This window comes from Plutella xylostella, chromosome 2 (assembly GCF_932276165.1).
Source record: "Plutella xylostella chromosome 2, ilPluXylo3.1, whole genome shotgun sequence".
Lineage (NCBI taxonomy): Eukaryota > Metazoa > Arthropoda > Insecta > Lepidoptera > Plutellidae > Plutella > Plutella xylostella.
The window spans coordinates 5,481,522-5,508,047 of record NC_063982.1 but is presented as its reverse complement, the minus strand read 5'-3'; the positions used below and the strand labels follow the sequence as shown (position 1 = coordinate 5,508,047).

Sequence of the window (26,526 nt, the reverse complement as noted above, 5' to 3'; positions counted from 1 at the left end):
CCTGCCCCTGCGCGGTCAGGTGTCTCCGCCCCCACCTGTACACACACTCATAAACACAGTATACTCACTATCTCCTGGCGCGCTTGCCTCCCTTCGCGTCCGCCGAGCCCGAGGACGACGGCTTCGAGTCCAGCCCGGAGTCCGGGGGCTCTTTGCGCTTTTCTGAAGACAAGGATATTACAAATTAGTGACCAAAATCGAAAGAGAGCAATATAAGTAGTTTGCAATGCAACACGATGTTTTAAAATCTAGATAGTAGAAGACTGAAGATAGTTCTGGTTTAAACAGTTCTTTAGACTTTTGTCAACAGTCTGTTGATTTGTGTGAAATATCTGGACTGTAACCGATTCTAAACCAGAAGTATATTTAGTCTACGTTGTATAATAAGAAGGATTACAGTTTCAGCAGTTTATGTAAACAAAAGACGCCTGTTTGCGTAAAACTATATGGCACAAGCTAACATATTATTTACAATCCATTCTTGACATAGGTTAAGGGCCATTTCAAACTAAAAAAGTGCACTGTTTACTGTTGCACAATTTAAACATTTAACCAGACATATTTGCCTGCCGCTAGAGGCAACCACATTCAAAACGCGCTAATCTATATATGTACTAATGTTTTCCTACAATAAATAAATAATATATAATATATACTGACTGGTGTTGGGTAGCGCGAGTCGCTCCATTTTGACCGCCTCCGCGCCGTGCGCTAGCGGCAGCCCCGCGCCCAGCCGGCTCACTGCAAGAGTAAGTATACCGTTAATGATCATCATCACGACCCATGAAGTCCCCACTGCTGGGGCGCAGGCCTTCCATTGAAGGAAGGGTTTTAGGCCTAGTCCACCACGCTGGCCTAGTGCGGGTTGGTGGACATATAGTATAGTATAAATATACTAAACATACAATTCTAGCATTATTCTTATTGGTAAAGTGAACTTCAAAGGTCTTTGGCATTGACTTTTAGAAGATTTCTGTTTCAAATGGTAATGTAACGATTTTTAGCTTCTATCTTTTTCATTTATTTTAGATTTGCTTGTACATTGTGTTCAGGTTTCAAATGTGACTTTATTATACTTCTGCTATTATGAAAATACCTCTAATTAATGAACCTAATGTTACCAAAAGTGTTCCCTAGATAAATATATAAATAATAAGAATGATGTGATAAGGCAGTTTGTAAGACCACTCATCTAACTGATAACACTAACATACGGCGTAAAAAGCGCACCGTTTTTCCGTCTAGTCACGAGGACAACTACCAGGAGCGCATACCTGGCGGGTGCTGGTGCAGCGGCAGGTCCTGCGGGTACAGCTCGGGCGCCTCCGCGTGGTTGCGCAGCACGTTGATCGCGTCGTCCAGCCTCTCCTCCATTCTGGCGCCCTGGTAACGTGAGCAAAAAATGGTAAAACATCGTGGCATAATGTGATGGGATATGAGCTTTTCAGTGTGTTAACATTTATTTCTGTTGCATAACTTTGTTGGAATCTAATTGAAAATTGGCACTGTCGTTCGTTTCTGATGTTATAGTTTTAACCCCTATTCATAGAAAAGTTATAGAACGTTTTAGCTATTAAACTGTTTTATCACTCTCTGACAGAGAATCATTTGTTCCTTGAGAGAGGGGTACAAAACAGTTCAATAGCTAAAACGTTCTATTACTTTTCTATGAATAAGGGGGCAAAACTCTAGGGTGTTTTAAAGGTTTGATAGTATTCTCGGCGTTGATAATTTATTTACACAGTGTAAAATTTGTAAAACTAGAATGCAAACTCGTCAATCGCAAAATAACATGAAAGCTGAAATGCATGCCATACCAATCAAAATCAACACAATATATTTACATTTACACATAGTTAAATACTACCTATAGGTGTACCTACAACTTATGACTCATTGACTAAAAGATACCTATGATTCATTAATTTTAATGTTATTTAATTATAAGTTATAATTGATTACATAGGCCGATCCCTCATTAGATGATCCATATCTCACAAGTACTCAGATATAAATTAGCACAAGTATTTAGGTACACAGGTGTCTTTGATTTGAATAACTCAGTAGTGTTTGCGAAACACTGGAAGTGTGATAAGATAAATATTCTATTTTAGCAGTAGGTCCGGTAACGACATCCTTGAAAACAATATCGACTTGTCATCATTACACCACAATCAGGTTGTCCATTTACCTGAAAACTCTCTCAGAATAAGCTTGCTTTTGTTGGGGCTTACCAACCCGCACTAGGCCAGCGTGGTGGTCTAGGCCTAATCCTTCGTTCATTGGAAGGAGACCTGTGGCCAACAGGGGGACTTGATAGGTCGTGATGATGTCAAACACAAGTGCTCAAGCGAAGGAAGGGTTTAGGCCTAGTCCACCACGCGGGCCTAGTGCGGGTTGGTGGAGTCCAACACAATCAAGCTTGTGCTGAGAGAGTTGTCGCGTAAGTGGGAAACCCGACTGTCAGATGTTTTCAAGTTATCCGAAGGCCTCTGACTAGGCTTAACGACTGCTGCCGAAACAGCAACCGGGACCCACGGCTTAATAGCTTGAAGACAATCCATTGTGTTTGAAATATTAGAGTTATTGTCACTGAATACTCACAACAACATCGGAATGGTCCCGCAGAAACACGATGGCCTCGTCCAGCCGGCGCTGGTCCGCGGGCGCCGCCTGCGCAGAGCCACGCGTCAGCGACCCGCACGGAGATCGGAGTTCACTTTGTAATGGTTTATGAGCTTCCTAACTAGCGACGGTTACTTATGGCGCGCGGGACGCACCGTTTTTTTGACTAATCAATCGAGGAATACGAAAGTGTTTATAAGTTATAGTGCTGCCACCTGGTTTATGAGGAGCCTAGTTTTTTTACTAAATCGACAAATACGATTTTTTTATTTTTTTACGTCGTCTAACTTTTATTTATAGCAAGTGCTATCACCTAGTGGTATAGATGCTGTATCACCAAAACGCTATGACAGTAAATATATACAACACTGTATGTTAATTTGATACTACAACTATTATTATTTACATGGTTTTAAACTACGAAAAAATTAACGCCATAAAGTTATTAATTTATGTCGAACTACATATTTTGAAAATGTTAGAAAAGAATAACTTTAGGTTGAAAAAACACTGTTTAAAATAAGAATATATAGGTTTTTTTTAAATCTAACTACCAAAAAACAAAATCACTCTCAAACTACACAACGTTAATACAAAAGTAAAACCAAACTCCATACAGGTCGCTAATAAAAACATTATTAAAAAAACACTTTTGATGTGGTTTAAAATAAAGAGCCAGTTTCAAAGTTGAAACAAACGTTTTGTTTATAAGGCATTTTATACCACATCAATAAACACAAAACGGGGGCTATGAACGTATTAAATTTTAAAGAGAATACATGCGAAAAGAGGTCATGCATTTAGCTTTCTGCAAAGAGAGGGCACTCTGGCTTGGAAAAAATAAGTTTTAGAGATTTTTAACCGTTTTTTTTACAAGCAAGAGTAACCCTCAAGACGCTGAGTAAAATTAGCGACTATTATTCAATTTCTTTTCACAACTGAAACATAAACTCAGTAACTCAACCACAGGTTGCCTTACAAAGTGGCGCCTCTAGCGGAACAATGTGAAAACTATAGATCAGTAATAATGTGTTTGATAATAAGGAAACTTTTGATAAGTAATAATTTAAACATTTGTATCATAATGAAGAAGTCGTCAACCCATGGTTAAGCATGAGCATCAAAACACAAGACGACACTCACGAGCGATGAAAAAGTTCCACTTACAAAATGGCGACACCAAACGACTCATACTTTTAAAACATTTAAGTTAGAATTTGTTCAAAACATTTTCGTTTTAGTTGGTAATATTCTGTTGGGGCGCTGTTGCTGTACTTTAATATTGCAGACGGTATCATTTAGCTGGTCTTTTCCGTATAAATTGGTGCTTTTGTCACTAAAACTTTTTCATTGCTCGCGAGTGTATCAACAAACACTAAAAGACAAACATCATCAACATAAACTCACCATAACGGCCGGGAAGCTGACGACGTGCTGATGGTGGCCGTTGCTGAGCATGGAGGGGCCGGGGGGGTGCGGCGTGACCGTCGGGCCGGGGGGGGACGCCACGCCTGGGGGTGCCCAGCCTGGCTGCTGGAGAGGGGGAAAGAAGGGGGTTAGTGATGATGACGGTTTAGGTTTAAAATTGCGGAAAATTTTTGGTTGTAGGTTTCAAGTTATTTCTTGAAAAAAATGTTTTAGAAGGGTTTTCTGTGGAGACGGGGACGTCGTCGTACCATACGCCATAGTGTTCAACCGGAGGACAAAGTCGTATGACGTATACGATACGCACTAATTTGTTTCTATCGAACGTTTTAAGGGCAGCCATCTTTCTTTATGGACACGCGATATGGTTTGGACCTACAATCTAGCTATCATAGCTACTACTAAATGCCCTCGGCGACGAGCCGTGCGAGGACACGCGCCGCACGTCATAGTGTGCAACCGTACCACTTCAATGTAGAGGTGTCTTTCACGCAATAAGTTACTGACCGTAGTAATTGAACCTACAGAGCCTTTTTAATGGCAGCGATCTTTCTTTATTGACACGCATATGGCATTTTTGAGAGGGTTCGGAGCGCTTGCGCAATAGACCAACAGCGACCCAGCGGCATAGCGCTCACCAATAGCATCACGCGCTCTTTATAGCATGATGCATTTTTGAACGCATTGCAACAGCGCGACATAGCACGCACCAATGACATTGCTTGGTTCTGACGAATATGGAGTGCGTCCTTGCAGGAATACACCAATAGCGTGCTCGCTGCATAGCGCGCACCAATAGAATCGCGAGCGCGCACCAATAGAATGGCGCTATTATAACGCTCCTATCCTCTCTACTCATTTCATTAGAACACATCTGCTGACTTAATAGCATCATCCAACGGTTTCGACACTCTTTTGTTTTCCGGACCGACATTCAAGCTACCTACTATAACCTATGGTATTAATTCCTCACCTGCTGTCGGTGGTCGGGCGGCGCGGGCTCGTGCTTCAGCGGCGGGTAGAGGGTAGAGCTTAGTGGCTTGATAGCATAGTCGAACGGTTTCGACACACTTTTGTTTTTCGGGACGTTCAAGCCATTACAGCCTTTTAAACCCTGGTAACAAGTCCTCACCTGCTGGCGGTGGTCGGGCGGCGCGGGCTCGTGCTTCAGCGGCGGGTAGAGCCGCGCGTGCAGCGGCGGCGGCGAGTGCACCGGCGTGCTCGGCGACGAGCCGTAGGATGACATGGAGGCGGCCTCCCCCGCGCCCGGGGTTGTGGACGCGGCTGCGTACATCTGTGGGGTGTTGAGGGGGGTAAGGTTAGTTGTGGCATAACCAGGAAACGACAATCTTTGACCTGATTTGTTTCTCTAAATTTGGTGTACCTGTTCTACCAGTCTTTTCTGACCAGAAGAGGATGTCCTCTGGATACCTGGGACCAGATTCTGGACCCAGGATATCCTTTTTCTACTGGAAATATTTGTATTATTTTATATCCTTTCTACTAAGTTTTTTCCATTCCTATGGTAATTATGGAAGATATCTTCTTCTTGGCGTGGTGAAAGGATTAGCCAGTAACATTCGCACCAATCGCTGACTTCTCTAGAAGAGATTTTATTCTATTCTGAGAGGGGGCGAAGCTCCTGTACATGGCTCTCTCAAGTGGAACCTTTGTACATATCCCCTTAATTTCAGCTCAGCTAGCCTAGCTCTCAGGTAAACTGGAGCAGCAAGCTTAGGTGTTGTAATAGCTGAGATAGGCGCTCTGTAACACACTACATCTATCTATAACACCGCACTGACCGGCTGCAGCGTGGGCTTGCTGAGCATGGCTTCACCAGGCGAGTGGGTGGGGGCGGCGGCTCGGAACGACGACATGGGCGGCAGCGGCAGCTCGGAGACTGTCGCCGCGCCGCCCGCCTCGCTGGGGTGCGCGCCGCCTATACCTGGAGACAGGAGATTAGGGTTAGTTAAGGTAGAGTGATGTGTGATGGCTGATTGGAAGAGTCCATCACTGCGTTGTTTATGTGCATGGAATTACAAAGCTGCAGACATGCTGCCTCCGCTTGGCAAATTTGAAGTCGTTCTGAACTGCAGTGTCATCAAAAATTTTTCGAGTTAAATATCTTATCCTTGTATGTTACGGCGAAATACTGCTACCTATAGGCATGGTATATTAAATATTTATTGAAGATTAATACTAACTACACTCACGTGGAATAAAAAAGATCCGCCTGCCATTGACGTACCATATGTCACTGGTGGTGGTATGCTGCTTAGCCTGGAGTACCTAAATGTTCCCAAGTGCAGGTGACGGGAAAATGGAATTAGCGGTCAAATTGAGAATGTTTTGCTAACTGACCTGGCGACGTCGCATACGGGTCGTGATGGTACGGCGGCGGCGGCTGGTAGTAGGGCGCGGGCCACTCGGCGCCTCCGTAGTACGCGTCCTAGAGAGCACATCGTGCCATATGTCATAGTGTTGAACCGTGGAACTTCATCTACCGATAGCTTTTAATACTTGCCACCTTAAGCTGCCGGTGCACAGGTTCGTTATCGACTTAGATAAACTTCACTATATCGCGATGCACCATATATACAGCGCTGTGATTGTTGAATCTCGCAGTAAACGAGTTTGTCTTCATCGATACCAGACCCGTGGCGCGGCTGACGCTATGTATCTCTCCATGAAACCTTCAAGAAGTCATACTTTCTTTAGCAATAACTAGTGACTCACCTGGCGACGTCGCATACGGGTCGTGGTGATACGGCGGCGGCGGCTGGTAGTAGGGCGCGGGCCACTCGGCGCCCCCGTAGTACGCGTCTTGGTACCCCGCCCCCTTGGGGGACGCGTACCGGCCGGGCGAGTCGTGGCCGAACTCATCACTGCCGTACTGGAAAAGAGAGAGAGAGAGGTTAGGTTTAGAAAGAAATAAAAATACTCTTACGTTTCGTTAAGGATCGTCACCGTATCGCCTTCCACTCGAGCTTTTCCGAGGCGAGGCGATTACGATACGATTCCCGTTAGTGCGCGTTGCAGTAGGGAGTTTCATACAAAGAATACTGAACGGCTCTAGTTGATACGGTTACGATCTCTTTCCGACTTTTGCGATGTATTCCAGTAACGAAACATAATTATATTTGCATCATGTTGCGGATCGTCGACAAACATACAAAAGCTTACTTGGGTTTGTCACCGTGGTGAATTAGCTGGTTTAGGTCGCTCGATCAAAGGGCTTAGAAAGGTAGTCGGCAGTAAATGTAGGTATGACGGCCTCATGTCCTACCAGAGCATTTCTTATAATTAAAACAATACAACCAATATTTTTTACTAAAAAGAACTTTCAATTGAAACAAAGGTATCATAATCTACAAACCTATTCCACTTTTTTTAAACCACTAAGTACTTAACAATCAAATTATTTTTTAATAAACGGCAGCTTTCTTCCAACGTCTATTAGTTACGTTAAAGTATCAATTAAAAGAACACTATAAAGAGTTGTAAATACGGATAAACGGGACCAAATTATATACATTTGGGCGGAGCACGTAACTGGGTTTAAACTGTTCGTAATAACCTACGTGGGCAGAATAGCCTGGGGGTTACCTATAATAATAATATATGTTACATTTTTTATACTCCCGACAAAAAGGAAAGGGGTTATAAGTTTAAAGTGCCTGTGTACCAGCTGTCTGTGGTAGCGTAACATCCAAACGGCTGAGAGACGATTCACGAATTATAAATAATTAATTACACTGAGTGTTTTAGCCATATTTTATAAAAATCGGCGTTTCAAATGTTTTTTCTATGCTAAAAGATGTTTTTGATAATGATTAGGTTGACATTTTGATTTGATTAAGATAATTTTAATCATCATCATCCTCATATCCTTAATTAATAATATATACCTAGACGTTTTTGTTGTTTCTTCAATGATAATTTGAATACAATCTTGCAACATTAGTCAGATAGATAGTAAATATATGTAATAATTGCAAATCCATTACAATACTGTTGTTCCTTTCATTACTTTTACTTATCACTGATAAGATTTAATTCCACGAATTATTGATTATTATGTATTAATCGAATATTATCGATTTTACCCACGAAATAAGATTATTTTAATACACACATTATGCTTCCATATCTGCTACAAAATAATACATACAAATCATCATCACTAGGTACATAGCAAAGTCGCTTTTCGCGTCTATGTATGTATGCTTAGATCTTTAAAACTAAACAACGGTTTCTGATGCCGTTTTTGAAATATAGATGGAGTGATTCAAGAGGATGTAAAATGCATATAAAAGCATTTTTTATCCCGGAATTTCCACCAATAAAGCTTGCGGAAAAACCTATTAAATAAACCAATAATAAATCAAGCATAAAAGTCTAACTGTACTACCACAAAAAACTTTAAACACTGTTAATCAAGTGTTTAAAACGAAATTTTACAGATTTTGTACGCTTTTGACAGCGCTAAACATCTGGTAAATACTGTCTAAGTTTTTGTGATAAGGCCCTTAAAGTTTAAAACCTTAATACACCACTCCCCAACACCAAGCCAACTAGTCTTACAGCCGCTTACAAACTACCTAACCTAGTGCCCAAGTTGCGTAGAAACAAGACCTATAATTGACGTCCTAGATCCAGCCTGAATTATGTTATTAGCCTCTCGTTAGTGAACTGCAGTGAAAGCCTTTATTGCCATTGTTTCGACTTCCGCAACTATAATTTGTCGAGTGCTTTTGGCAAGCGAGCCTAATTTTGATTTCGAACGTTTATAAACTTTTCTTCACACCATTCTTCAGGTACTTATTTGATATAGCTGTTCCCGCGCGCTTCGCTTCGCCTTAAAAAGTTTTCCCGTGGGAATTCCGGGATAAAAAGTAGCCTATGTTCTTTCCCAGGGTCTAGACCGTATATATATACCAAATTTCATTCAAATCCGTTCAGTAGTTTTGGCGTGAAAGAGTAACAGACAGACAGACAGACAGACAGACAGACAGACACAGTTACTTTCGCATTTATAATATTAGTTAGGATTAATTATCAAAGGTTTTTCAAAGTTGTTCATGACAACAATAAACTATAAATTATGATTCAGAAAAAAACGTACATTGAAACATAAGGTATGTAAATAATTTACAGAAATGTATATGTACAAAAACAAAACACTACACCATGACAAAGACAAAACGAGAGGAACGCTTTTAACTCTTCATACAAGTCCATACCTAAAAGGGCCACATTACCACTTACACGTAAACACGTCTTAAGCTAATTAAAAAGGAAAGTTCTTCTCCTCCAGTGGCCAGATTTGTCCTGCGGCCGGCCATACGGAGAACACAATCAAAGTGCGTGCCAAATTTGTCTCGGTATTGCGACAAAGCTTTCGCCGGCTATCGAGATTGTACACTGGCAGGCAGATTAATGGGGAGAGCTGGAACTTAAGAAAGAAAGAAAGAAAATATCGAAATTATAATAATTAGTTTTCTGGCTGTATTTGGACCTCAGCAGACCAATGTGGTTAAAATTAAGATATGGTAGTCAGTTAGTAGATTATAGCACCCAAGTTTTAAGTAAATCTATTTTACGATCAATACCTGGTCTATCCCGCTCTTACCCCAATTGGATGGATGACTGACACGGCTAGACAGTTTATGGGCAGCGACCGTACCACCACCGATTTAGTAGCAATAAACAATGCATAAGCAGCGCCGCTCGCCTGTAAACCATCTGTCAAGAAACGTCAGATTTAACATTCGGTTAGAGAATAACCAGGGAGTAGTGGTTAACTTTTGAGACATCTGTCATGAATTTTATATAGAGATGACGTTTAATTTATAAATCAATCCCTGTCGGTTAGATAACCGGCAATGGAGAAATTAGCACTAAGGATTGTTAATTGCTAATGCTCGGTGACGGTAACCCCACAGCTCAAACTAGAGACCCCAATTCCGTGGCACGCACTGTACCACTCCAAACCCATGTACCGTTGGTCCAGCACGTTGCTCAATGCGGTCTCTATATTTCTATCCCATTGTGTCCTGCTTATGGTGCACGCCACTTTAATGTACAAATGGATGAAAAAAAAACTCACTCCATATAAGAGTTTCAATGGCCGCTGATTGGTGTTTGATGAAATATTGGGGAGACTAATACAGAACTGTACAGTGTATTGTCGCGAAATAATGCAACTAGCTTACAGGCCAGTTCTCTAAAGCTGACACGTTCACAGCGCTAACAAATAATATGTAAATATACGTACCAGCTTTTGATAACTGGGCTATACATGTTTAGTTGTAGCTGTTCCAAGAATGGACCTATCTCTGAATACGTTTCGCTTAACTTAGACTTCCTCTACACACGTGAATAAAATTATTGAATACATACAAAATATAAAGCATCATTCTTAAACAACAAATAAATAATCTAGAAAGTTATAGAGTCATCTTACTGATCTGGGTCTTTTCTAAACCTTGAGCTTTTCTCATGCTTGAAATTTGGCATGCAGGTACCTTAGTAAACTTAAAGCTTATTCACAACAGGATATTGCAAAATTCCCACGGGAACGGAAGTTAGCGGAAATAAACATTTAACATATATATGAAAAAATCTAAACCGCGTAAGACAGAGGATCTAAGGCGAAGCGAAGCTCGCGAAATCTCAACTAGTAAACAATATAATAGAAACACAAGAAAATACTAACGAAATAAGACGACACATTCTATAGAACAAAAAGGCACGCTCTACAAAATAAAACATGTAAACTAAAACGATCCACCCACACGCATCTCATCACCCGATGTCGTCAGTATCTAATGACTGAGACATCTAAACATTCACTGTTTCCGGTGGCACCACTTATGTGGGTTCAACTATGTATATTGTAAGGAAGGAATGATATAAGTACAATAGACTCACGGCAAAAGTGCCAGTGACAATAACACATTAGGGGCCACTTGCACAAACATATTAAATCTAGATTTAGTGTTAAATCTCGATTTAGTGTCAAATTTTATATGGACTGACGTTTCTTAAATCGAGATTTGACACTAAATCTAGATTTAATATGTTTCTGCAAGTGGCCCTAGGTGCTTATAAACGGAATAGGTTTATGGAACTTTCTGAAATATTGAAGTACATTAAACAGTGCATCAGAATTCAGAATACTACCAACTAAAAATGTAAATATTTTGACCTAATTCTAAATTAAATATTTGTAAAATTTGAGCTGTTTGGTGACAGCATTATGTGAGTGAAACCTTTTCATTGCTCGTGAGTGTAGTATTAGACAGAAGGGCTAGCATAGCACAGGGCGCGTTTAAGACATGGCAAAAGTTTTGCATCGCGCTCACTCACATCGCACACCCTCAAGAGAGAGCGCGACGGAGAACTTTTGTCACGTCTTATTAGCGCCCTGTGCTACAGGGCCAGAAGTATGAAAAGAGTGATAAAATCGCACCTGGAAATATTAGCTGTTTCACTCGAGAAAGATGAAATCTCACACGATACATAATACCTTTCAATTATCACATCTAAGTTCAAGTATTATCACACTCAAGAATAGGCAAAGGTGCACCATGATGTTATAAGAACCATATCTGCTTGGCACAAAATAAAGAAAATAGGCCCGCAATGTTAACAGTAAGCTCGGAACATTCAAAGAACAATCGACAGTATCGTCGCTTTCCACTTATGAACCTTTGTTGTGGGACTATCGGATATCCAGTTACAGTATCCATTAGGGCTGTCAAAATTGTGCGTCGGATCCAAAGGTGTAGGGTTACCTGAGGGTTGCCACTTGCGATGAATTAGGTTTAAATTGCATGGGAATAAGGAAAGTGGAGTTTTTAACCCAGGAATGAAAAGACGGGTGTTGTAAAGTGGCTTGTGTTGTGTGTCTGTAGCTTTTTAACAGGAAACTTGGTAAAAATTAAGGTTCAGAAGGTCAAGAGTCATCAAAAGTGCGTTTTTAACTGACTTTGAAAAAAGGAGGAGTTTCTCAATTCGTCTGCATGCATGTTTTTTATGTGAGTTTAATTAACTAATTTTCAATGTTTTAACTCTGTTTAACTGTAAAATTCGAAAAGACGCAGAAGATTGTAAAATTGTAAAAGCAAGAAAAAAAAATTTTAACATAACAAAACCTCGCAGTCTCAAATGTAATTACAACTGCCGATCATAAAAGTAAATGTAAAAATAACTCCTGAAATGATTCAGGATATGCTGCGATTCTACAGTACAACGTGTATCCTAAATCATTATTGTATGACTCACGAAATTTTCTGAAGTTAAAAACCTAAAATACAATGAATACAGAATGTTGCAAAAGTTTTGGAGTGAGCCGAAAGAGGCTGACTAAGTGCCAATTTCTCCATAGTCGGTTATCTAACCGACCAGGATTGGTTTATCAATTATACGTCATTTCCATATAAAATTCTTGACTGATGTGTCAAAAGTCAACCACTAATACCTGGTTATGCTCTAACCGACTATGGAGAAACTGGCACTAAGACTACCATTCTAAACAACTCCTTGCGCTAAGACTTCAAAAAAAACTTTTTTAACAGCAATTTGTCAATAGGATACCTATCCAGCAGGAAAAGAGTTGGCTTATGATGATTGAAGTATTTTTGCCTATGTAGGTGCGTATGTGTACTATTATAGTTACTTCATTAATATAATATAGTGCGGCGATAGCATCGGAGCGCGTTCCAACTAAATTGCAGCTATTAATACATCTTGTTCTAATTCCAAAACATAGCTGTTGTATGACGATTTATAACTTAATTTAGCTTCGCTTTATACTCGGCAGAATTATAATACGGAATTGCCTATCGGAATTACAAAATTGGCAAACAGTGGAGGAAGTAATTCGCATTACTTTGCTAATTTCAAGCGAATTTTCATTTCTTCTTTTAAATGTGGTTATGTTTAATGATTTTCACATATAGGTAATTATCTGACCGTTAACGTCCAACTTCAGAAATCGGTATAACGCCCGTGAATAAAGAAACAATATGAAAATGGCAGACAACAATCCTCACTCTAATTTTGTGGCTTGTTTCTACTCAAACTTATGAAAAGGCCGGCTAAATTGTCTCCTATCTATGGCGGTCTTTGATCACGGCAAAGTACATCGCTAGATCACGCAAAGTCGAGTGTTTTTAAGGATTAGCGATTCGGTAATCCGTGTTAATACGTGGAAATAATCAATAACCAGTCATAATGATGACTAAGATGCCGATAATTTCATCTACCTACTCATTTATAACGTTTATATTATATCATTGTATTATATAGTTGTGAAAAGATTATAAAAATAAATGAAGCTTTTCATCCATCGATTTAACAAGCGTGGAAATTATTACAAATCCCCCCAGCCTTTGATAAATACTACACCAGCTGAAGGCAGGTAGTACAGCGTACGTGCCACCACCTGTGTGTCTATCATCCAAATTCAGATCATGGATGCGAAAAGCTATAGATCGCATCCACTTGATTGCTTTGGGAGAGGCCTCCGTCCAGCAGTGGACAGAAGGGCTAGCACGCTGCTCATTTAAGAAGTGATAAAAGTTCTCCGTCGCAGCCTCAGCTCGCTCTTGAGGCTGCGCGATGTGAGTGCGATGCAAAACTTTTGTCACGTCTTAATTGCGCCCCGTGCTAGCCCCTATAGGCTGATGATGATGAAGATTCAAACTTACCCCACTCTCCTGACTGGTCGCCGGCGGTGGCTGAAGCCCATGCTCTTCATTATATCTCCGTCTCGCTCTATGCCTCAGCAACGCGCTCGCATCCGGCTGCCCAAACTGGAATATCTGATCATCCTTCCCACTCAGATACACCTTCTCCGCAAAGTCTGTATTCACATACTCGGGATCTAGAATCTCCGAGGATAACCGAACGTTGTCCGAAGTCTGCCGAAGTTCGGTGTCGGGGCGGTAGTTGTCGCATATTTGGTTGAAGGTGTTGAAGTACTCCGTGGCCAGATCTGTCTTGTGGTAGCTGTCTAGAGGAGGAGGATCGGCCGGCAGGAAGCTCTGCTCCATGCTCGGCATGTTGTGACGTAGCGCCATCTTTGTCAGCTGTGCGTCCTGATTGGCCGGCGCATTTTGAATGCGTCACCGTGATTGGTCCGTTGTATTGCACATTTTATTCGTTGGGTTAACACTTTGTGTCTTGTATTGCACTTGGAGACTTTTCACTTAAACATACACTATGTTTTGTATAACACTTTGGTTGTTATCTAAAAACAGATATTTAAAATTAAAATTGCGATAAAACCGAAGAACAAAACGTGCCTACACAACTGCAATCCTTTTCAACAAAGAGTGTACAAACGACAGATGCGACACAAAACCGCCTTTTGACGAAAAAACATGCAAAATTATAAACCGCAGGCAGCGTCACAATAGCCGACAATGTAAGGACCACCCGGGGCTAAGGGCTTCGTCTTGTAATGTAAATTAATTTCATAAACTTATTGATAATTATCAGAACTAAAGAGTGGAAGACAGTCTACATAATTATTAAATTTTAAAGATTTTAACTGTTGATTACAGTAAATTCATTTTATCTCAAGTAAGTATTATGAAGCCTGTAGAAACGATAAAAAAAAGAAAGGAACCCACCCCGACCAATGAGCAAACAGAAAATTGAAACAATAGAAAACGAACTAGGAACGACACTTGGTTCTAGTGCACTAAAGGACCTTCTTCTATGCAGTACCTAGCTCTATCATTAACGGTACCAAATATAGCTTATGTCTGAATACACCTTTATTCATGATTCTATTATTTGCAGAGTAAAAGAAAATCATCTCAACCCTTTGCGGTGTCCGTCTGACGATTCACTTAACACGGATTTAAACGAGACAAAAAAATTACACCTTTCGTCCTGTGGGAACCGGGACACCCTCCCGACATTGTCCACGTCGGGAATCGAACACTGGACTAATAGAAAGGAAGCAGGTAGACTGTTACACCTTGCCAATTCGGATCGGATGTTTGTGACGGTTTTAGAAAAGTGTCATGGGAATATAATGAAAGGGCTACGGTATGGTATGTATATGTGTTTCTCTATAGCAACTAGCTCTTCCGACAGTTTTTAATAAACTTCAGTGTTTAGCACGATACAAAAGTTTGATAGCATGTAACATTTCTTGCCATTTGGTTCGATGGTAAATTCAGATAATTTAAACCACAGTAATTAAATCGCCTGAAGGATACTATATAGCAGCCTCTAAATTGTAATTTAATGTTGTTGCACGTATAATATTGATGAAGTATACATAGATATTCTCATTTTCATACAAATATGCATCGCCTACCTGAAGATCTAAGGTAAGCGCAAAAACTGACATTCTGTTTCTTCAACAATAGGTTTCCATCCCCAATATCGATCGAAAATATTTTTTCTAAACTTTGTGAAGAAGAAAGTGAATTTAAAAGATGTTCGGTCGAATGCGTTACTTAGTTGCTTCGTTTCGTAATTTGATTGGTTTCTTTAAGGGTCTAAAAAGTTGAAGCTGAGAGATTTAGGTTATTACAGATGTTTAAATAATAATGTAGGTTTTTAGGTGTATGCGGAGACTTATGAATGTAGAGGACACGAAAGAAGTATGTCATAATCGTGGCACGTGGAGGTTCATAGTCTCTGCCTACCCCTCTGGGAGACAGGCGTGAGCATATGTATGTAGTGTAAATGTAGTGTAAATATGTTTACATAAATTTATCTGCACCATATAAATCTCGACTCGTCATACCAAAATATTGATTCATCCCTGAATTATTTTCAAAATATGTAATTCCAATCTTTAGTAATAGTTCTTACATAAAGCGCCTAACAATGGACTCTTAGGAATCACAAACATATAACAGGACATTCTAGGTCAAATACCGTTTGTTTTATGGCTATACTTGTTATGTCCTAGATATTGTTAAACTATTAGGAACATGCAAGAGAATACCTACATTAATTTATTTTTGAATTTCGATATCGATGGCAAATAGTTCCCAAAACACCAAGAAGTAATTTCATCAAATTCTCCAAACCCAATCGGGCGATTGGTCGAGCGACCGATCCATCAACTGGTGGGGTCCGACCACCACCGACGCCGTAACCCGATCTCTCATTCATGCTGGCAAGATGCTGGTGCAAGCAATCGCTTAATCGCCATATCTGTCGCATAATGCACTCTAACCGTCACCGCTTACGGTCAAAAAACGCACGCTTCAACGCTTTTTAGCGCTGGCTGTCCAACTCTAAAACACTGTAGCTCCATCTTTTGTTCGTCACCAATCCAAACTTTAGTCTCTAAATATTATGTTGTTACGGTAGAGATTCGAGTCCAGTGAAGACATGCCATAAGGAACGGTGTAATCGGGTGTGCATGAGCAATGCCTGTGGGAATGTGGCCACGTCAGGTCAGCGGGAGTGTGGGGGAAGCCGCAGGAAGTAAGAAGACAAAAAGGCGAAATGTAACGGGAATATTCGCTTAGGATCACGCAAGTATCGGCTTTTTTTTTTTTTTTTTTTATAATCTTTATTAATTTTTAGGGATTTTGGTACACGGTATCCAGTATCGGCTTACGACGAAAAGCAGCGTTTTGATGGTAAATCAGTGTTTTAAGTTCCTTGCATGTACAATAATCACTTGAGACAATAAAGGGTGCACGAAAAGAGTCTGACGAATCCAACGTAACTTCACCGCACATACATAAGCGGAGCGTAACGTAAAAGGATCGTCTCCTTTTCTTCTTTCAACCAGTAGAACGCGAGCTCGCGAACGCCTGGTTGACAGAAGAACAAAGGCGATCCGTCTATGGCCGGCGACCTATCTACGAGTATGTGCTGAGACCCTAAAGAGTGCACGAATACAGACTCGTCGATAACTAACTATAGAAAACAAAGTCCCTAAATAAAAATAGATTAAAAAAAAAATTATACTTATAAACGTCTGGCGCATACTGGGCAGTCGACGACTGACAACAACTAATCTGACTGGCTCTAACACCGACTTAAAATTCGGTCACAACCACCAAAAACACACCTGTGGGAAATCCCTCTTTAAACACACATCACACAGCTAAAAAACACACATAAACAAACATACACATCCACCGGCCACCAGACACACATCTGTTCCACAGTTCCACCCTACACACCGCGCTAGTGTTAGAAAAAGCCCAAACACACACGACCTTGACCTGTGCAAGTCTACACCTGCGCACAGCTGACAGCTGGGAGGTCCTTGGATGTGCAGAGTAGGTAACTATCATCCAGATGCTATATCACCAGTGAATTGCACTACCTAATGACACAACTGAAGAAAGTTTAGGCGTAAAAATTAGGTCAAATTGTATTCATCGTATAAATATAAAATTTTCTGACGAACGTAAATTTTTACAATCTACTCTCCATTCAGATAAGGGGCTCTTTGTCTTGAGGTGTCGATGGTTGAGCAAATTTCATCTCCCATACCAGTAATATAATCAAACATGATCTACCATATTATACTAGAGGGTAGGTAACAAATCAAAGCAACAAAAAAATACACTCAAATCACATAAATGATATAGATCCAGTGACAATAGCACCAAATTATTCCTAAGCGGAAAAGAATAGCTTAATGACGCCGTCTGCAATATTGAAATACATTTAACAGAGCATCACAATATTACCAAAAACGTAAATATTGAGTTATTTTTTTAAATTAAAAGTAGGTATTAAAAATTCACTTTAGTAGGTTTGGAAGTGTATCTTAAAATATTTAAAAAGAATATGGCTTGATTAGAAGCCTCACAAAACCTACTTTTACTTCATCAAACGTACGTAAAAGTTTGGCAAAACCCTGATACTGGTGTTTTCGTGAAATTTTTATTTAATCAGCTGATACGACGAGGCGACACAATGATTTAAACACCGTGATGACGTCATCCTACCGATTGTTATTGAAACCTCATTAAAGGAACTACTAATAATTATTAATCTGAATACACTCACGAGCAATGAAAAAGTTCCACCCACAAAGTTTTGGAGCTTCTTGGGAGAGGCCTATACAAATGTACAGTGTCAAAGTCAAATGTTTTTACTCATCGTATAAATATAAAATTTTCTGATGAACGATTTTTACAAACTACTCTCCGTTCAGATAAGGGCGGGCTCTTTCTGACAGACAGTGGACGACTTCAGTCTCAAAATGATAACAAGACCCAGTATTTCTAGCCAGCGTGGTCAAGAATTCAAAAAGGCACCATGTTAATACCGACCGAATGGCGTAGTGGTTAGTGACCCTTACTACTGAGCCGATGGTCCCGGGTTCGATTCCCGGCTGGGGCAGATATTTGTTTAAACACAGATATTTGTTCTCGGGTCTTGGATGTGCCCGTAAAATGGCAATAGGCCCGCCCCCTATTACATTGGGACTAACATAACACTCTGGCGAAAAGTGGGTGCAGCAATGCACCTCTGCCTACCCCGCAAGGGAGTACATTAGTACAAGGCGTGAGTGCGTGTGTGTGTGTGTTAATAACGTAAACACGAATCAAACGCGAAAGGGTACAAGAAAGAGGTTACGATGACATACACGCATACCGGTCGGGAATCGAACCCGCCACCTGTCGATTGGCGAGCATCTGTCCGCACGGAGCCACTTGTTGTTTTTGTCTTTCACCCAATAGTTGGGTCTCTGTCGAGACTTTCATTTGTTATGATAAACATTATCTGTGTTACTACTTACTATCAAAAAAATAAAACCTAATTGGTGTTTAAATCAAAGTTTTACTGACATCAACTGACAGCGTTTAGCGTGTGTCTAAGTTTTGATTTCCACCATTTTTACCAGGCCCTATGAGTTTATGGAGTCATCGTTTGGGTGTTTTCGGTAAAGATTCAAGTTACAATAATACACGTATGTTACAATAATAATGTATGTTGACATGGCCTACATCTTTAGAGATCATTTCAATTATCCTAACTAATATTATAAATGCGAAAGTAACTGTGTCTGTCTGTCTGTCTGTTACTCTTTCACGCCAAAACTACTGAACGGATTTGAATGAAATATGGTATTCATAATATGATCTAGACCCTGAGAAAGAACATAGGCTACTTTTTATCCTGGAATTCCCACGGGAAAACTTATTAAGGCGAAGCGAAGCTCGCGGGAACAGCTAGTGATCTTATATTTTCAGCAGCTGTTCTATCAACCGCGCTTCAATCATTATACCTACCTAAGTTTAGTTTTTACCTATTGTCGGGGCTTTTCGGCAACTTCGTTATTACCTAACAAGTTTTTTTTTTTAACTGAAGAAACTTCGAATTTCTACAATTCAGGTCAACCGGAGCAATAAAAAACAAACTTTACACTCTTACATACATACATACATGAAATTCTGAACGTATCATACCCATTGGTCTCAAAAGAATGGGCCCCATATTGAATTCGAAATGAAAGTATTTTAGTTTGATAGGTCACTTGTTCGATAATGTTATGTTATGTTGTATTGTACCTATGTACCTATCAATATATATATATATTCTACAGAAGAGCTAGTACGGGGCGCATATAAGACGTGACAAGAGTTATGCATCGCGCTCACTCTCATCGCGCAGCCTCAAGAGCGAGCGCGACGGAGAACTCTTGTCACGTCTTAATAGCGCCCTGTGCTACGTGGCTGACTATTTTGCATCATGACATGAGGTTTTTAAGTTATTCAGTTTCGTTATTCTTCGACGAAAATAAAAGCTGATCTACACACAATTTCACGTTTATGATATTTTAGAAACTTAGTCAGAGAGCAAAAGTTATCCAAAATAAAGAGCTGTAAGCCCTGTGAAAAGGGTTCTCACACAGCACAAAACTACAGCTCGACTATATCTTTCATATTCATTCAGTACCACACTAAAACTATCTTTTCTTTCATCCTAGGCTAGTAGCACGGGGTGCATTTAAAGTGTGACATTAGTTTTGCATCGCGCAGCCTCAAGACCGAGCGCGGCGGAGGACTTTTGTCACGTCTTTAATGCGCCCCGTACTAATCCTTCCGAGGACCAATCCCCCGGTCCGGCGGGCGTGTGCCGGCCGGGACTGAACCGGTTACCCTCAGGAACAGATGCCGGGCAGGTGCACACTATCGGAGTCCGAACGTGCCCCCCGTATACAGGGTGATTATCTACCAATTACACTCGGGTTTGGTTAAGTAGGTGGGTTTTGAAGAAGACGTTTTGTGTTGGTAATCAATAATTGTAGTAATGAAGTGAGGATAGATAATATGTCTGTATGTTTGCAACGAATACAGTCAATACTGCAGACTAATACTACCTATGTGGTGTAAGAAAAGAGCCTCCTTGAGTGACCTTTCACCCTAGTATAGTGCCACAAACTTATCTGTTCCGGTGACAGCGAAATTAATTGATCCATATCTCATTACCTACTTACTAATGAATTGTATATTTTAAAACATTAGATGGGTTATTAACACCGAAAGAGCGAAATAACAATACGAGCAAACTTAAAATCTTATAGAATTAAGAAATATTAGAGATTTATTTGAGCTGTCACCGGAACAGATAAGTTTGTGGCACTATACAGGTTTGATAGTTTGCCAAAAGTAACGTGTACAAAGTGGCGCCTCTACAGAAAGTATCATTTAACTTTTGACAGATAATGTATGTAGATGACAGAAGAATACACAATGACTGAACCGACCTAACTATCCATTTATACTATTAGCAATAGAATAGAATACTACTTCATTGACTAAACAGAACACAAATAACAATCCGATTAATTTGTTGGTCAAATCGATATCTAGGACTTAACTTATTTTGTATCTGATTAATGTAATGTGTGATTTTCTATGTGTATTGTGCATGCTGTGTCCTGCTTGTATCATTCAATTTTTTTATATTTTATTTTATATTTTTGTGTATATGCATTGAAAAATTTGTACGTCTTACGACATAACATAGAGAAACACTGTAAAAAACTATGTAATCAATACCTACCTACCTATGTTATACAAATAAAGAATTTTGAATTTGAATTTGAACAATTTATACAGTGGATATGACGCAATAGGCTGCCTTATCGCTAAAATCGATCTCTTCCAGGTATCATCTTATAGAACCTCTGAGACAACCGGCAGTTTTCAACCACTAAGCCGTCCGGTCGTCATTGTTCGTATGGAATAAACAAATAGGGTTATTTTTATTGTAAACATACGAGGCCAGCACATGAGATGCATAAAACGAGGCATTCTTAGAATTGAAACGCACACAGACTACTTATTCATGCTATATAAAATGATACTCTTAACAGTCAAGTAAACTAAAATTATATTCAGCTCACACTACACATTCACTACACTCACACACACACACACACTCACTATACTCAACAATTACACTTCACACTTTAGGTACACTTCACAATTCTTACACAACTGATCAATTTGGAATAATTAATTTTATGATATACGTATGTGTTAGTTATTGCATGAATATATAATAATTTTTTTTAACTATTACTATAAATTTTAATCTGTATAAATTCATTTTTATATTTTAAATATTTTAATTAATTAATTTGAATATACTGTATTTTCATAATTATGCAAAAGGTACAGAAACACGACACGAGATAACAATTTTTACAAGTTTGTCTGGTGGCGTTGATGCCTATATTACAGGCTTTGCCTAGTTTAGGTATCAAACGAATTTCTTTTATTAATTTATAACTGCTGATTGGAAACTACCTATAAGAATTTGATGTAATAAGGTTTTAGTGAAATAAATAAATTATTATTAAAAATTATTATATTATATATATATTGTGTCTCGCCACATATATTGATTGTTTAACTGGAGTTTGCAAACTTACCCCCGAATTCATAGTGCTTTTTGATACTTTAAAATAGGTTTAAAATTGACGTTGTGATATACAAATTTCATCTTTTTCACAGACGTAAAGAGTCAAAATTCGTGTGTTTCAATGTAAATTTTAACTTCGTTGTAGATTTTCATTTGCTTCTTTTAACATTCAAGCTTTGTGAATTAAATTATTTGTTTACTGGTAATATTGTTACAAAAATATGTTGTAACTAGAAAAAATACGTACTTACATTGTTTACAAAAGGAAATAAATAAATAGTATGACGGATACACGACAAAAAAGGAGAGCATGCCTTTAGTCTCATGCATATTCATACGACATATTTGATTCTTAACTAGTCGATATACAATTATACATGTATGTAATAGTATGTGTATAAAAGTATATCTACAACACAGTGGGCATAACAAGCTTTTAAATATGCATACGTCCTTAACTCCTTACGTATACATATTTACGCTTTGGAATGACGCGGTGGAGGCGGACCTGCGCGAGCTACAAGTCTTAGACTGGCGGGAGACTGCACTGGACCGTCAGAAGTGGCGATCTCTTGTATCGGAGGCCAAGACTCACTTTGGGTCGCTGAGCCAGCGGAGTAAGTAAGGTATTTGTGCTTCCAGAAGGTAGCTGGTGGAGAAGCGGAAAGCTCTAGATCGCATAAAATGGGTGTATTTCGACTCATCGGCCCGACATCGACACAGCACGGCACAGGCCTGTTTGTTCTGATTGTACATTATTGGCAGCTGTGTTCTTATTTGACAAATAAACTTATTACTCGTATTATTATTTATCTCTGCCTGTACGCAGCACAGTAAGGCACACTAAATATTCTATTCTATACACTAAGTCACTAATTTGCATGAACGTTAGACGCGAAGTGAGCAACACACGATCAGACAGTCCGACGCCACTCCACTCAGGAGGGTCACTCTATACTGACGGAAATCAAACTAACGAGAGCTGTCGTGCAATCAGCATGGTTAATACGACGAGACAGAGTCGTGGCTAGCGCAGCAGTGCTCTGAAACTGCGTTTTTGTGACCCCCTTGACGTTCGCAACGCATGCCATTCTTAGCCAGCCTCTTCCTCATTGGTCAGATTATGGAATGATATAAACATGTGCTACTCTACCAAGCTAAGTTTTACACGACACTGAAAATGCGGGCCTCTTAGGGCGAAATGCAAGCTTAGTTTCTTCCCTAGTTTGCTCACGAGCAATTGACTCGCAAAATGTCGACAACGAATGATCCAAATTTTAGATCCAACGAATTCGATCAAGATATTTACGCTTTTAGTTGTTAATATTGCAGACGGCGGCGGCGTCATTAAGCTAGTATTTTCCGTTCAGGAGTAATTTGGTTATATTGTTGGACGACCGAATGGCGTAGTGGTTAGTGACCCTGACTACTGAGCCGAAGGTCCCGGGTTCGATTCCCGGCTGGGGCAGATATTTGTTTAAACACAGATATTTGTACGCGGGTCTTGGGTGTTGATATTTATATTTAGTATCTATCTATCTATGTATTTGTGTAGATATATCAGCTGTCCGACACCCATAACACAGGTTCTGCCTAGCTTGGGGTCGGATGGCCGTGTGTGAGATGTCCCCACATATTTATTTATTTATTATTTATTTATTGTCACTGAAACATTTTCATTGTTCGGGAGTGTATTAGAAAATGAATCTCTATCAACACGACCGGAATCACCCGCAAAACTAAACACACACACACACAAACAAAAACAACTGCTGACACACAAACGAACATACAAAACTAATGCATATTGATTGAGCATTTAAAGGCTAATTCACTTGATAGTACCAATTGAATATTACACAGTCGACCTAAATGCAACGACGAAGCGACCGTTAGCCGACATCGCGGAGGAAATTCAGAGATTCAATTTGAATAGTTTTTGGGAAATGTATGCATGGAGCTTAGATTAAGAATATACGCAGTAGATGGAGTGTCTGTGCAAAAGAAACGTCTCGACAAAGAACAATCCACTCCTACCACTGAGCTCTTATTTTGAATTAGTTCGGTTGAAACATTTGTGCACTTATTCATTGATGCAACGATTGTCATTAGGTCACTCAAAACGGTTTGACAGTAAACAAAATGCGGACGGTTTTTCTTTTGTTTTCGTATGTGACACACCATCTTGTTCAATATATTGTTAATCTAAGGCATAAACGTATAGGCGACAATGTTATTTATGAGGTGAGGCGTTATAATGCGTGAGAATATTGTAGCTAGGGAATGTCCGAAGACGGCTAGGGTTGCCAAAAGTGCAATCATGAAAACAAATTAATTCAAATACCGTTTTATTACACTGTAACCTGAAATGAGTAACTTATGTGTCCACGGATGTGTAAACGCAAATCACAGCTAAAAGTAACATATTTAACAAATCTAAGACCCTAAACTGAATAAACATAAAATGTATGCACCTTGAACAACCTTATACGTAGTCGATTATTTAAAAAAAACGCACTCCTACGCACCGGATGTGCTGCGAGCGGAAGCGCCGAGTGCGCCCGCGCGGCTCCGGTTACTGGCGGGAATCGAACCCGGGACCCGAGGAATGTAGGAGAGGAATACCTTTGTCATTGTAATTGTATAGTAACGTTATCCTTCTTGCTTGTATGTTTACAGGTAGATCTTAAAACGGAGCGATGTCAATTTCTTTTTATATGAAATATCTAAATCTTTCATATAAAAAGAAATTCATTCATACTTGGCCCCAAAGGTAAACAATCTTTGTGTGTGTTTTTATTTGAATTTATTTAAAAACTAGACTTTACAATAAAACTAATGACTACACTAAAAAACTTAGTAGCAAAAATTATTCACTTCGCAATGAAACCATTTATTTTAGCTACAGTTTATTTGTTTACGAGTATTAATGTTTTGATTAAAAGGCACACAAAGATTGTTACCTTTTATGCCAAGTATGAATGAATGCAGTTTACAATTCATGTAAAACAAATGCAATCTGTCACAACCGACGTGACAGTGATGTGACAGTGTCGAACCACTGTCAAGATGACACTTCCTGTCACAGGAACAGGGGGTGCAAAGTGCGGTAATCGGAGATTTTACTATGACAACAAACAGAGCAGCACTAGAGGGAAGATTAAATCATTGTTGTGTTTAATTCGAAGAGTATAGTGTAGTTTTTCAGGGGTCGGATGGCCGTGTGTGAGATGTCCCCACATATTATCATAAACTCTCTCTCCGAAACACTAAGAAGACTACCCTCTTGACTACAGGATCTTACAATTTTAACACGGTAACCAGACGACCAGCAACACTGGATACATAATACAAGCCTCTGTACATAAGTATAGTACATAGAGGCCACGGCAGACGCAGCGTCGCCCACCGTACGCCGTGTGAATATTTATAACATGTTAAACCGGCACGGTTTTGTTTAGTGGACGTCCGGTCGGCGATTAGGCGGCCTTATTGGGTTATTGGGTGTGATTAATAACTTGCGGCGTGATTCATTAGTCGTTAGCTTCTTCTTAGCGAGTCGGTGGGGATAGACTACAGGTTTTGCCACCGTAGTGAAAGAATGGTCAAGTAAGATTAGCGTAAGGGTGAGGCCACACGAGCAAGTAACTTCCCCGCCCGCCCCTTCGTCCCCGCGCACACTTTTCTGCCGCGAACAACTCACAAAATTACGCTCGTGTTGCCTCACCCTAAGAAAAGCAAGCTCGTGCTGAGAGAGTTATCGGGTAAGTGGGCAACCCGACTGTCAGATGTTTCTAAGCTGCTCGAAGGCCTCTGACTAGGCTTAACGACTGCTGCCCTAACAGCATCCGAGACCCACGGCTCAATGTGCTCTCCGAAGCAAAAAGAACAGTCTAGAGGTAGGTACGTATTAAATTTTTTTTTTGGTATTAAAACCACAAACCATATTGGAAAGACTTCGGCTAATAAATGTATTACACCCCTCTTTATAGGTATTGAGAACTATTTACCGTTTCGGTACAAACAAACAGACAGTATTATAACCGCCTGCAACCCTTTCGCATGTATATTTAATTAGTTAAATACTTTTTTAGTATGCGTGGTGGCCTACTCCGACTTTTCCAGTGGCAAGTTCGTGGAAGGTAGTCATTTTTACATTCATTTTCAGAAATGTAACAGATTATTTATTTTAAAGTCAACTTTTACGCTTCTATAATAGAGTTACAGTTATAATTATAATTGAAAGAAAATTAATAGCGTATCTTTAAAAATACTTCTAGGGCCACTTGCAGAAACATATTAAATCTAGATTTAGTGTCAAATCTCGATTTAAGAAACGTCAGTTCATATAAAATTTGACACTAAATCGAGATTTAACACTAAATCTAGAATTATTATGATTGTGCAAGAGGCCCCTAGGTATTTAAATGTAATAATAATAATATGTGGGGACATCTCACACACGTGCATTCGACCCCAAACTAGACAGAGCCTGTAATATGGGTATCGGACAGCTGATGTATCTACACAGATACATAAAAACATCCAAGACCCGAGTTCAAATATCTGTCAACATGCAACACCGACTGA

The 26,526-nt window shown here is 39.7% G+C and overlaps 1 protein-coding gene across 10 annotated transcripts in view; it reads right to left on the bottom strand.

The window, feature by feature from the left end:
• LOC105392521 (protein daughterless) overlaps positions 1-26,526 on the bottom strand; it is a 94,584-nt gene that overhangs the window by 7,399 nt on the left and 60,659 nt on the right. For 5 of the 10 annotated variants that reach the window (XM_048622156.1, XM_048622163.1, XM_048622170.1 and 2 more), the window contains exons 2-10: positions 13,767-14,308; positions 6,787-6,943; positions 5,853-5,995; positions 5,183-5,344; positions 4,033-4,158; positions 2,605-2,673; positions 1,275-1,383; positions 661-741; positions 69-162 (exon numbers count right to left, since the gene is read on the bottom strand). In XM_048622156.1, coding sequence (XP_048478113.1) covers positions 69-162; positions 661-741; positions 1,275-1,383; positions 2,605-2,673; positions 4,033-4,158; positions 5,183-5,344; positions 5,853-5,995; positions 6,787-6,943; positions 13,767-14,138 — 1,313 coding nt within the window. In that variant the 5' untranslated portion in view covers positions 14,139-14,308. Of the gene's footprint in view, positions 1-68; positions 163-660; positions 742-1,274; positions 1,384-2,604; positions 2,674-4,032; positions 4,159-5,182; positions 5,345-5,852; positions 5,996-6,411; positions 6,484-6,786; positions 6,944-13,766; positions 14,309-26,526 lie in introns of all 10 variants that reach the window. The other 5 variants (XM_048622179.1, XM_048622182.1, XM_048622150.1 and 2 more) reach the window with 4 other exon arrangements.